The sequence below is a fragment of the Pelecanus crispus genome, chromosome 2, assembly GCF_030463565.1.
Source record: "Pelecanus crispus isolate bPelCri1 chromosome 2, bPelCri1.pri, whole genome shotgun sequence".
Classification (NCBI taxonomy): domain Eukaryota; kingdom Metazoa; phylum Chordata; class Aves; order Pelecaniformes; family Pelecanidae; genus Pelecanus; species Pelecanus crispus.
The window spans coordinates 23287583-23300163 of NC_134644.1; the positions used below are offsets into that span (position 1 = coordinate 23287583).

At 41.9% G+C, this 12581-nt stretch overlaps 1 protein-coding gene across 1 annotated transcript in view; it reads right to left on the reverse strand.

Moving 5' to 3' along the window:
* Window positions 1-332: 332 nt before the first annotated feature.
* Window positions 333-12581, reverse strand: part of LOC104025890 (macrophage mannose receptor 1) — a 33610-nt gene continuing 21361 nt past the window's right edge. The window contains exons 22-30 of the mRNA XM_075704577.1: window positions 12366-12514; window positions 10691-10793; window positions 9793-10025; window positions 6884-7049; window positions 4928-5080; window positions 4566-4682; window positions 2956-3123; window positions 994-1035; window positions 333-577 (exon numbers count right to left, since the gene is read on the reverse strand). Of these exons, the coding sequence (XP_075560692.1) occupies window positions 333-577; window positions 994-1035; window positions 2956-3123; window positions 4566-4682; window positions 4928-5080; window positions 6884-7049; window positions 9793-10025; window positions 10691-10793; window positions 12366-12514 (1376 nt within the window). The remainder of the gene's footprint in view (window positions 578-993; window positions 1036-2955; window positions 3124-4565; window positions 4683-4927; window positions 5081-6883; window positions 7050-9792; window positions 10026-10690; window positions 10794-12365; window positions 12515-12581) is intronic.

Genomic DNA, 12581 nt, shown 5'->3' on the forward strand with positions numbered 1-12581 from the left:
ATTCTCACAGTTGCCTGTGGTGACAATGGTTCTTCTTCTGCCTAAAGGTGATGCTGGACCCATGCAGAGACTGGAACTGCCTGAGGGTTCACTTACACAGCGTAGCTCCAGGTCTGTGTCTATGCTCAAGAGCTCTCCCAAGTACTACAGTTTGTGAGCAGATCTCTGGATCTGCCTTGCAAGATTGCTTGTTCCTGCTAGCACAGAACGCAAGAAGCATCCTGTGCAGGAGGAACTGGAATTTCCATAGGAGAAAATCACTTTGCCTTAAGAATTCTTGTATTCCAGCATTTTAATTCCTTTCAAAATCAGGCCCAAGATTACCCTGCTAATTAAACTGTTGCCTGCTCATTTTGTTCAATATTGGTCATAAGACAATTTGATTCATGAGTTCCAGGGTCAGCATCAACGCAGTATATGGTATTGTCAAAACTGGCTGTAACTATTTGTCGATCACGTCTTTTTTTATAGAAGAAATAGAATGTAAGGCCAGTTCCTGTTAGCAGAAGGAAGAGCAGTACAAAAATCATCCCACCTAAACTATTTGCAGATGAAGCAGCAGCTTCATTTTTTGATGCTGTGAAAGACAAAACAGAACAATTACTACAAATGCCCAGAGACTGCTATTGCATACAACATCTCCCTAAGTAAACTGAGTGAACTGTAAAAGTACTGAACAACTATAACAGTTAAAATCAATGCATGTTCTGGATGGACAATGCAAAACTGGGCTCAGTCTCTTCTATGTTCCTTTTAAAAGGAGCATTGTACTGTACTACAGTATACCATTTGTAAAGCAAAAAACAAATACCAATAAGACATCCAGTTTGAGAGAAGAGCTCTCCTTTTAAACAAATTTAAAACAAAATCATCTGTGGTAGATAAATGGGTATTGAAATGAAACTTTTCTGGGGGCAATTTTACTTGTAAATAATAAATGCCTATAACCTTACTGAATGTTCTGTTTAATGGGCTTATAAGAAACCAGCTTACCTTTATTGACAGGTGAATCATGGGTTGGATCAACTTCAATAACTTTAAAATTAAAAAATATATATATTATACACAGTTTGCAAGCAACCATTCAAAGATTAAATAAATACTGCATACATAATTGTTACTTTGCATTCCTATCAAATTTTAAGTAATCATAGAATCGTAGAATGGTTTGGGTTGGAAGGAACCTTAAAGATCATCTAGTTCCATCCCCCCTGCCATGGGCAGGGACACCTTCCACTGGATCAGGTTGCTCAAAGCCCCATCCAACCTGGCCTTGAACACTTCCAGGGAGGGGGCATCCACAGCTTCTCTGGGCAACCTGTTCCAGTGCCTCACCACCCTCACAGTGAAGAATTGCTTCCTAATATCTAATCTAAGTCTACCCTCTTTCAGGTAGAAAGTATTACCCCTCGTCCTATCACTACACTCCCTGATAAAGAGTCCCTCCTCATCTTTCCTGTAGGTCCACTTTAAGTACTGGAAGGCTGCTATAAGTTGTCCCTGGAGCCTTCTCTTTTCTAGGCTGAACAACCCCAGCTCTCTCAGTCTGTCCTCATAGGGGATGTGCTCTGGCCCCTTGATCATCTTCGTGGTCCTCCCCTGGACCCACTTGAGTAGGTCCATGTCTTTCTTATGCTGGGGGCCCAGAGCTGAGCACAGTACATGGACATGAAAAATATATGAAAACATTTTCCCTCACAATTCAGGCTGAATCCATCAAATATTCCTGTTAAAAATACTTGTAAAAAACCCTCTAAACTGTTGTCTCGCTATTAATTGCTTTGAACACCTTTTTTGGTAGGGGAGACAGATGTTTAAATTTTTTACATTTCCACAATGTAAGGGTTCATACTTCACACTGAAGAACTCAATTTTTTTATACTTGCAAAAGTGAAAAGCACATTTGTACTTAAATACAGCATTTAAGCTGTATTTTTAGGCAACTTCCTTTTCCTTCCTCCATTGCTTGGGGAGTATGATTCAGTTAATTGCTTGCAGGACTGGCTGGCTGGGCCCTACAGAGCTCATGGACGACTCAATTGCCAACCTGCCAACATGTGGAGATCCACAAGCAGGAGACTCAATTGGTTCCACATTGCATCTATTATATCTGTGCAGTGGATCTGTTTGCCAATGGCAAATCTGGCTTATTTCATACTGCCTCCCAGTTGATGTGTGCAAACGCAGCTGAATCTGTGTGTATATGGTGACTCACACTAGCTGCATGTGTGTAGATTTACATCCTTCACGCTTTATACAACACTGCTATGCATGCAAGGGGGACTCACCGCAGCCTGTGACACATTCAGATTTCGTATGGATTGACATCCAAAAAAACCACAGGGCCACAAGTAACCATTAAAAATGAAATGTACTATGCTTTTTGGTTGTCTTGGCATGTCTCCCTATGCCTGTGTCAGCAGAGAAATGAATCGAGTCCCACTGCCCACCCTCACTTGACGCTTTCTGCTTGGTCATCCAGCAGATCCCAGCACACTTCACTGGTACTGACTCCACCAGCAACACCTACCTTCTTTCTGCAGGAGCTCAGTGACTTTGCACTGCTGCCCCTCGGCTTAGCTGTCAGGAGAGTGTCTGTCTTTCTTCTCAGCACTAGTTTAGTCATCTATTCATCATCTACTGACCCTTGCACTCTAACCATAATGACTGTGAATTGTCTCTGCACTCTCAACAGGTGATATATTCTCCCCTACCCCAGGGTACAGCAAATGCCAAGAAATAAATGCTTTTAAACTGAGAGGAGGAAACAGTGAGTCAGGTTCTTCTCCAACATTATTTCTCATTGTCCTTAACAGAAGTTACTCTTGTCTTTGATGCAGATGCACATGCAACCATATCAATGCATAAAGCATGCCCAGTGCATAAGCAGTTTGGCTTGTTGTATATTAACCACTACTTCTAAAATAACCCAGAGCACAAAAATTCAGAACTTACTTTTTGGGATTTTGCAAATAAAATTCTGGTCAACAGAGCAGTAATAGTTCCTCCAGGTTCCACTTGAGACATCCATATCAACACAGTGTTCATTAAAAATTGCTGTAGGCTCTCCTTTCTCCCAGTTGACAAATTCTACCGCACTTCTGTCTGTCCATATCCATTCCCCTAAAATTAAAAGTATTGCCTAGTGAGTGAATGAAATGGGGAATCATTTCTAGTCTGCCAGGCACAACAACATCGGATATGAAATTTATTAGTTGATTAAATTAGAATCACAGAGGGCTCATTTCTCACTCTTTTAACAGCCAGAGATATTCAGATGGGAGTGTATCAAACGTAAATGCTCACAGACAAAGTTAACTCCATTAGCCTTCAGGGCCATGGCTGTCAGTGATGTAAGGAAGACATGCCCAGGCTACCCGAGGACTTTTAGCTGAAGCCCGTGCCCAGGACTCACCTGTGCCTGGGAGCCTTGAGAAAAGCAGAGGACTTGTGCAAGCCATGCTCTGCAGTTCAAGGATCCAGACTGCTCAGGAGATTTTCTTTATGTGTGTATCCAAGATCAGTGAATAGCTGCTTTATTAGAGCTAGATTAATCGATTATCTTTGCAGACAGAATCAGGTCTCTTTAATAATAACTCCCTGCTCATCTCCTGCTGAGGCCCATCAAGTAGGAATAATTGCCACCTCTGCTCCCTCAGGGTGTGCTTTCATGGCAGCATATCCCAATACAACTCACAACTGCCTCAATGCCACCTCCTCCATTCCCCCATCTGCAGCTGCACTTTCCTCTTGCTTCTGCTTGCGCTTATGTAGCAGTGTGGCAGTGTAGTGGGCCAGGTCAGGAACAAATCACTGCTTTTGTACTGTTAGTTTTCAGCTAGAACAGGTGAACCTGGCCCACCATGCAACAAGGTTCCTGCCATTGCTGGTGGTGAGAGACAGGGACCTGGGCAGCCATGGCCAAGGCCATTCACGGCAGCCCAGTCTAGACTTGCTCTGGAGGTGTACCCTCAAAGTCTGCCATGAAAAACAGGTTTCAGAATTACAATGATATAGCAAACAGGATGAAATTTTCAGTTTAAAAAAAAAAATTGAATTTTTTTTATGAAAATAAAAAGTTCCACCAAAAAAAATTATAAAAAAGCCCTGAAATTTAGATTAAGAAATGTTGCTAGGCAGCTCATATGAGCTGCTATCCCCTGTGTTGTTTAGAAATAAATTTCAATTTAAGGCTGCCTTGGCTATTAGTTACAAGACAACATTTTTCTTAAAAGACTAACACTGGTTAAATGTCAAGCAATTTGAGTAAAAAAAAGCAACAGGAAACATTTTCATCAACTACTGCAGTGCTAAGCTAGAACCCTGTACAGACTGAAATATACCCTAATTACAGTAAAGATACAAAAAGTATAGATGTCTTGGTAGTTTATGTTGTAAGTATTTTAGCAGAAAAGCTATTAAACATTTAACAGTTGATTTCTCTCTGATTATTTATTTAATATTTAATATATTAGTGATAATAATTTGTATGTTAGTGTTATTTAGTATTCTCTCTGTTTATTTAGTAATTATTTTCATCTCAGTATGCATTGTGAAATAATTACCATCAATATTTTTGAACAATCCTATCCAAAACTTCCTGAAGTCACTTGCAAGTGGAGACAAATAAAGCAAGAGAAAGTTCATTTCAGCCGAATCTTCTATGGAAACCAGAGAAGCACCTAAAATATTACATAAAATTTCAGCAAGTTTTTCCATTAGAAATTAATTATCTCAGTAAACAATCATGATGTGTTTCATGATCAGCTTTTTCATGTAGCAGAAAAGCTTGATAATAAATTTAAATTAGCTGTAGCTTATAATTGATACACATGCACACTCATCTATGTATTATCTCTTGGTTCTGGATTAAAAAAACAAACACACAAACAATCTGTAAAATATCCCAATAAATAAAGGCACTTACCCATTTGAATACATGTCATGGAAGCGTCAGGCCAGCTCTCCTCAGAAGTGGTGTGAACATAGTAGCAATGACCACGGAAGGGAATCCAAGATCTACCACGCTTTGGTTCAGGACACCTTCCAGGAAGCTGTGGTGGTTCACTAGGGATTAAGTCTATTAAGAAGACACAAAGGTTTCAGTGGGATCTTAAAAGCCAATGTACCCCTGCACCACACATCAGCCCTACCAATTTGACAGTGATTGCAGGAAAAGGAATATCCCATAGACTTAACTAACAATAAAAGATTGAACTAAACATGGTAAACTAGTAATGAACTACACTGGTTGGAGCTGGTTCTCCAATCTGCTAAAGGCTTACACCAGTCAAAACTGCAATTGTCTTCAGCAAGGCAATTTTTACTTAAAAGCTGTGAAACAGAATGAGGAATGAGTCAGTATACATAAAGGATCTCAACACCACCACTACAAGCCAGTGGCTTGTGTCCAGCCAGTCTGTAGCAAGGTTCATCAGAGAACCTGTCTGTACCTGCCCTTGTACACATATCCTAAACTCTGTAAAAGTAGAATTAGTAGCCCATTGCATCGCCTGATTAAAGCCAAAGCAGACCTTAAATGAATATAAAATTTGCTGTGAAATATGGTGGAGAGATCATAAATTTCATACGTAATTTAAAATATGTTTGAAAATTAGGTTCGATATTTGAGCTCTAAATTATCTCAACAGACGCTTCCCAGGATCTTATACTTTTAACAAATACAAAATTAATCAATTCAGCTGCTACACTGACAGAAGTTTCTTGTCTCCCAATATTACAAAAGATACTTTTAAATGTAAAAATATATAGAATCATAGAATCATAGAATCGTTTAGGTTGGAAAAGACCTTTAAGATCATCCAGTCCAACCATTAACCTACACTACCAAGTCCACACTAAACCAGTCAAGGGTAGACTAGACTAAACCATGTCCCGAAGTGCCACATCTACCCGTTTTTTGAACACTTCCAGGGATGGTAACTCCACCACCTCTCTGGGCAGCCTGTTCCAATTCTTGACCACCCTTTCTGTAAAGAAATTTTTCCTAATTTCCAATCTAAACCTCCCCTGGCGCAGCTTGAGCCCATTTCCTCTCGTCCTATCGCTAACTACATGGGAGAAGAGACCAACACCCACCTCACTACACCCTCCTTTCAGGTAGTTGTAGAGAGCGATAAGGTCTCCCCTCCGCCTCCTCTTCTCTAAGCTAAACAACCCCAGTTCCCTCAGCCACTCCTCATAAGGCCTGTGCTCCAGACCCTTCACCAGCCTTGTTGCCCTTCTCTGGACATGCTCCAGCACCTCAATGTCTTTCTTGTAGTGAGGGGCCCAAAACTGGACACACTATTCCAGGTGCGGCCTCACCAGCGCCAAGTACAGGGGAACAATCACCTCCCTGCTCCTGCTGGCCACACTATTCCTGATACAAGCCAGGATGCTGTTGGCCTTCTTGGCCACCTGGGCACGCTGCTGGCTCATGTTCAGACAGCTGTCTACCAACTCCCCCAGGTCCTTTTTGGCCAGGCAGCTTTCCAGCCACTCTTCCCCAAGCCTGTAGCGTTGCCTGGGGTTGTTGTGACCGAAGTATATCATATTATTAATATATTTACAGCTAGGCTAAAATTGATCAATTCTGCAGTTCTTGACAAACAAGGATGCAGAAAAGAACTATTGCATGTGACATGAAATATTGCAGTTGTCTTTATGCTGTGCATGTGTTGACTGGCCTACAAAATGAAATATCTGGAAATCACTCAACAGAGACTGGATCTGGGAGTTCTTCCTTAACAAAAGCAATTGTTTATCATAAGGCATACACCATCTATCATAAGCTTTGCGTATGTGGAAAAGCTAAATTCAAATAAAGCCATTAATTTAAATTCCAGCCTCCCAAATCACATTTCTCCCATTCACAACTTACCATTGGATTGTTTACAGAGAGAAAAAAATGTTTCATTGCAAGATGCTGTCTTCCAAAAACCATCCAAATCTAAATAGACACAGGCTGTGTTCTTATTTGGTTCTCCACTGGCCCAGTTATGATACCTGCTCCTCCTTCTATCTGACCATATGTAATGGCCACGAGTCTAAAGGCAAATAACAATAAAGATTATGTCACATCCAAGAATTAGATTGAAAGAACATTAAGATTGCACTTGAAGGTATGTAAAAATCAGGAAAAATCAGAATCATATTTTCTTGCACAAAATTAATTTGTCCTCTGTCATGAATATATAACAGTCTGGTCCAGACTTCCACTCTCCACAGCAGTTAGGGCAGTGGTCCTCCAGATGTTTATTTAGTATGCAACCTACGTTATTGAATTCACAACATCTGTCTCAAGCACTAAATGGGCAAAGGGCCTTGCGGTAACAAATGTGGATATACAGCTAAAGATTTTATCAAGGGAGTCTACACATAGACACAGATCAAACAAAGATTGCAGAGAAACTATTGTTAGCAAACTTCTAACACGGGCTTCTCTATCTATTTAGAAAGCAAATAGAAAAAGCAGAAGTTCCACTGGAGAGAGGAATACTGATGACACTTTTCGTGGGGCATGCCCCCACAGACCTCTGCCACCCATGCTAACAGGGCTTGTGATAGGATGCTAGTTCTTGCAAGGACCAGCTACTAGAGATGAGCTAAGCATGTATTTTTTTGGTGGATTTCACCACTATTTGCAGGGGATGACCAACATTAGTCACATCCATGGCTCCTGTCACCCCATCCTGTGCAGCCTAGCCCCTTCTTCCTGAGATCTTTGGAGGCAGGCTCCCATCCAGTTCTTTGTGCCAGTTCCTTTCCTTTCCTTTTTCCTTTGAAGTCCCAGATTCCTTTCTAATCCTGGTTTCACAGTGCCTGCTCGCACTGAAATGCGGCTCCAGTTCCTCTCACCTCAGCACCCGTGCCCTCTCTCAGTCCTGTATCCCACCAAGCTCTGGCTCTACCTCTCCCCTCTTGATTTCCTCACAGCTCTGGTTCCACAAATATTCAGCTACATCATCTTTTTTCACGTTCACTTTACATAGAATCATAGGATTGTTTAGTTTGGAAAAGACCTTTAAGATCATCAAGTCCAGCCATTAACCTAAGACTACCAAGTCCAACACTAAACCAGTTAAGGGTAGAGTAATAATTAATTTCATGTTTCCTGGCATGGAGGTTGGATTATTTTTTAATGAAAGTAAAACTAGGAATCATTAAGGTTGGAAAGAACCTCTAAGATCATCAGTCCAATCATCAACCCAACACCACCATGCCCACTAAACCATGTCCCAAAGTGCCACGTCTACCCGTTTCTTGAACACTTCCAGGGATGGTGACTCCACCACCTCTCTGGGCAGCGTCTTCCAATTCTTGACTCCTCTTTCTGTGAAGAAATTTTTCCTAATATCCAATCTAAACCTCCCCTGGCACAGCTTGAGCCCATTTCCTCTCGTCCTATCGCTAGTTAATTGGGAGAAGAGGTCAACACCCACCTCACTAGAACCTCCTTTCAGGTAGTTGTAGAGAGTGATAAGGTCTCCCCTCTGCCTCCTCTTCTCCAGACTAAACAAACCCCGTTCCCTCAGCCGCTCCTCATAAGACTTGTGCTCTAGACCCTTCATCAGCTTCATTGCCCTTCTCTGGACACGCTCCAGCACCTCAATGTCTTTCTTGTACTGAAGGGCCCAAAACTGGATTCCAGCTGCGGCCTCACCAGTGCCGAGTACAGGGCAACAATCACTTCCCTAGTCCTGCTGGCCACACTATTCCTGATACAAGCCAGGATGCTGTTGGCCTTCTTGGCCACCTGGGCACACTGCCGGCTCATGTTCAGCTGGCTGTCAACCAGCACCCCCAGGTCCTTTTCAGCCAGGCAGCTTTCCAGCCACTCTTCCCCAAGCCTGTAGCATTGCCTGGGGTTGTTGTGACACAAGTGCAGGACCTGGCACTTGGCCTTGTTGAACCTCATACAACTGGCCTCGACCCATCAATCCAGCCTGTCCAGATCCCTCTGCAGGGCCTTCCTACCTGCGAGCAGATCGACACTCCCTCCCAATTTGGTGTCATCTGCAAAGTTACTGAGGGTGCACTCAATCCCCTCATCCAGATCATTGATAAAGATATTAAACAAGACTGGCCCCAAAACTGAGCCCTGGGGAACACTGCTTGTGACCATGCCTCTAACAGATGGTTCCCCTTTCAGACCTTTCCACTCTTCGCTGACTGAGTTTGTTGGTGGTTTTTCCCAAGGCACTGGCTTCAGCTCCAAAAACCAGCCTAAGCTGTCCCCATTGCCAGAGGCCTGCTCCCGCCTCTGCGCTGCACCTTGCCATTTCCCCTATTGCCCAGCACAAGCTTTTGTAGTGCTAGACTGTGAATTAAAACAAAACTTAAAACAACCTCACAAAGAAAGAACTATTTTTAACCCAAGTTATTTCCGTGGTGTGCTCCACAATGTGTCTTCAGAAACACCAATCCTCCCCCACATAAGCGTGTGGTAGACTGTGGTGCAGGAAGTGGAAACTCCGTAGCCACTTTTACTGCTGAAGCCACGGGCTACTGCAGCTACATCCTTGGTGGCCTTTGAAATGCGGGCTGTGGCAGTTCTCACTTACATTACGGCCAAATATTTAGATGTGTAAAACCCCTGAAGTGGAGGGAAGTCAGGTACCTCAGCAAGGTTTTGATGACTGCCACACATTCACGATCTGACTGATAGCACTCACATGGGAGCAAACCGCCCCCAGCAGTGGATCCTGTCAACCTCTGAGCAAGAAGTATGTCTGATCTGTGTGGATCTAGGGTAGCAGTATGATTGTCACAAGCATTTGATGGACTCACCGTGTTGCTGTTAAAACCAATCCATACAGGCTCCCCATGCTTTAATATTTGTAACCACAGGTAAGATTCAGCATAAGGATCCAAAACGCTGGCGAGTTCTGCGAACTGTTCTCTGCAGTTCTTCTGTGCTTCTTCCCAGCTCATTTTGTAGGTGATGACTGCATAGTGGTCATCACCATAATTGTTAAAGCCAAACATCGGAACTATGGGCTGGGAGTTTTGCAGTTCAGGGTCTGTAACAAGAAACAAAAAGAGAAGTCAAAGGCTTTACATTGGCTAGACATATAACACTGAGAGAAGATCCATTGTACTGGAGTAGTCAAGCAATTAAGAGAGGCTGGAATAACAAATTAAGATGTGTCCCCACTGTCACTGCAGTGATGAAAGCCATGTTTTCAGGATCTGTGACAAAATTTTCTAATTCTTGTCAGAATGGCTTTTTAACATAAATATGATGAAATGATGAAATTATGATGAAATTGCCAGAGTTAAGACTGTAAAGGAAATCAAGCAGGGCAGTTTTTCAAAATAAAGAAGTTGCAGTGCTTTTAAGTATAACAGTAGAATTTCAGTTTTGAAGAATTTACCCATATAAAGACAAATTACTGTTCTCTCTCTCCCCCACCTGATTGCCAAAAATAGTAAAATATATGATGATCCACAGATTTTTTATTTTTTTAATTTACTGGTCTAGTCCTTAAAATAAGAAAGGTTAAGAGTTTGAGTTTTTCTCCAAAAAAATGTGTGATCATTTTGTTAAAATATTCCATAGTGTATGTGATACTGTCAGATAAATTTCAATTAAAATAGGTTTGAACACGGGAAAGTGACTTTTAACACCAGTTTGACATAACCTCAATAGATCAGCTGTACTAGAAAGTGGTGAAAGAAAACTCACCAGAATTTTTCTGGCATATGTAGCTTTTGCTTGTTTGACATTCTTCATCTTTCCATTTGCCTGCCTGTTCAATAGGGTTCTTCAGCATAAAGACACAGTCATCCTACAGGGGAAATGAGATTAACAAGAAAAACGTGTATAGATAAGAAACATTCCTACTCCTGCTGGATATACAGACTCGCCTATCACATGCAGGCACACATGGATGAATAATATGAAGGTCATATATATGAACTCATACAAGCCATGCTCAGGAGCAGTAATATGACAATAAGCATTTACAACTCAGCCCTAGGAAAGTTTGCACTTGGATGATGGAGGGAGTTGCAAAGCACAGCACAGAGGCAAGAAGAAGCATCTGGGACTATCTGTATGTATATAATCTCTGTGCATGCATATGTGTGTGTATGTGTGCGTCCGCGCAGGTAGACATGTGTGTGCTAGGTCTGGCCCACAGGACATTTCAGCTCTGTTGCTGTTTTCCTCGAGGTTATGCGGAAACTCTCCTCAGCACTGAAGCTTGCCCAGAGAGCTGAAATCCTCTTCCTGCCCTGATCCAGCACTAGGATCCAAAGCTGTCACCACAGTGCAGTAACGGAGAGGTAGCGATCAGAAACCACCTTTTCTGGGGACACCTCCCAAACCATTTCTGCTGCAGTTTGGGCTCTTTACCTTCCTCCTTTTCCTCCCACAGCATGAGAAGCTGCTGCTTGGCTTTCTGCAGCAGGAGGCAGCAGCTCTCCCCACCTCATATCAGCCTAACCTCATGCTACCTCAGGGGCAGTAGCCCAGGTCTTGGCTGCAAGTGAAGGAAGGTGTATGTGCAGCAACTTGTGTAGGGTAATGGGCATAGCCTTCTACAGAAAGCATACACGTGTACACGTGTGAGATGGGGAAGTCCTGCAGATCCCAAAATCCCTCTCTAGCCTGGATGGCAGCAGAGGTTGGACCTCACATAACTTTTTCCTGTTTTAGCTGGACTCAAAGCAATTCTGTTATGAAAAAGAGAGAAATTTGGTAAAGCTGGCACAGGAGTACAGAAGTAGTACTATCAAGTACAGTATTCCACATTAGTCATTTTACAGTTATTGAGTAACACTCAGTTTTATCTTGCAATTAAACAGAAAATGGTATAGCAGTGCTGTAAGTTTCAAAGCATGCAGAAGAGATCTTTCAGAAGGAAGATTTGATAAAAGGTAGAGGGAGAAGATAAAAATGAGAAAGGAAGATCCAAAGTCTCCTTTTGAGGATTTTGTTCAAGGCATTTATCTTAATAAGCTCAGTGCCAAGAAATGTAAATATACACAGTTATCCGAGTATTTTCATCAAGTCCAAATAACATTCACCGTATCCCAAAATTATACAGTTACTGCTATACTATGGTTTATTTGAGTCTCATGATCAGTCATGGTAAAGTGAGGGAAATACTCACTTGTCTGAGTTTTGCATAATATTTCCAACCCCCTGTCTGGATTCATAACAAAAAATTCATGAAAAAACACAGAAGTTGAAAAACATATGTGAAAGTAGATCCCCCACGATTACTCTGCTTTCAAAAGCAACAAGATCACTGAAAATCTTCATAAATGAAACTTTACAGAAATACAGTTGTAGCTACATACATTCATCTATCAAAGTTATAATGTTTGAGTGATAACCAGAAATTAATGTTTACCTTACTATAATAACTTCGGGAACCTTTCGCCCAATTTGTGTAGTAAACTGGGCTTCCATCTGTCCATAAGTATATGTGCTCCTGATTTATGTCATTCAGACCAATCCAAGCATCAGTTGTAGCATTTTTTAAAAGGGACATGAGGAAAGCTGAAGGAAAAATGAAAAATTGTACAAGGAAGAAAACTGAATGCACCTTTCCCCAACAGTGCAGACT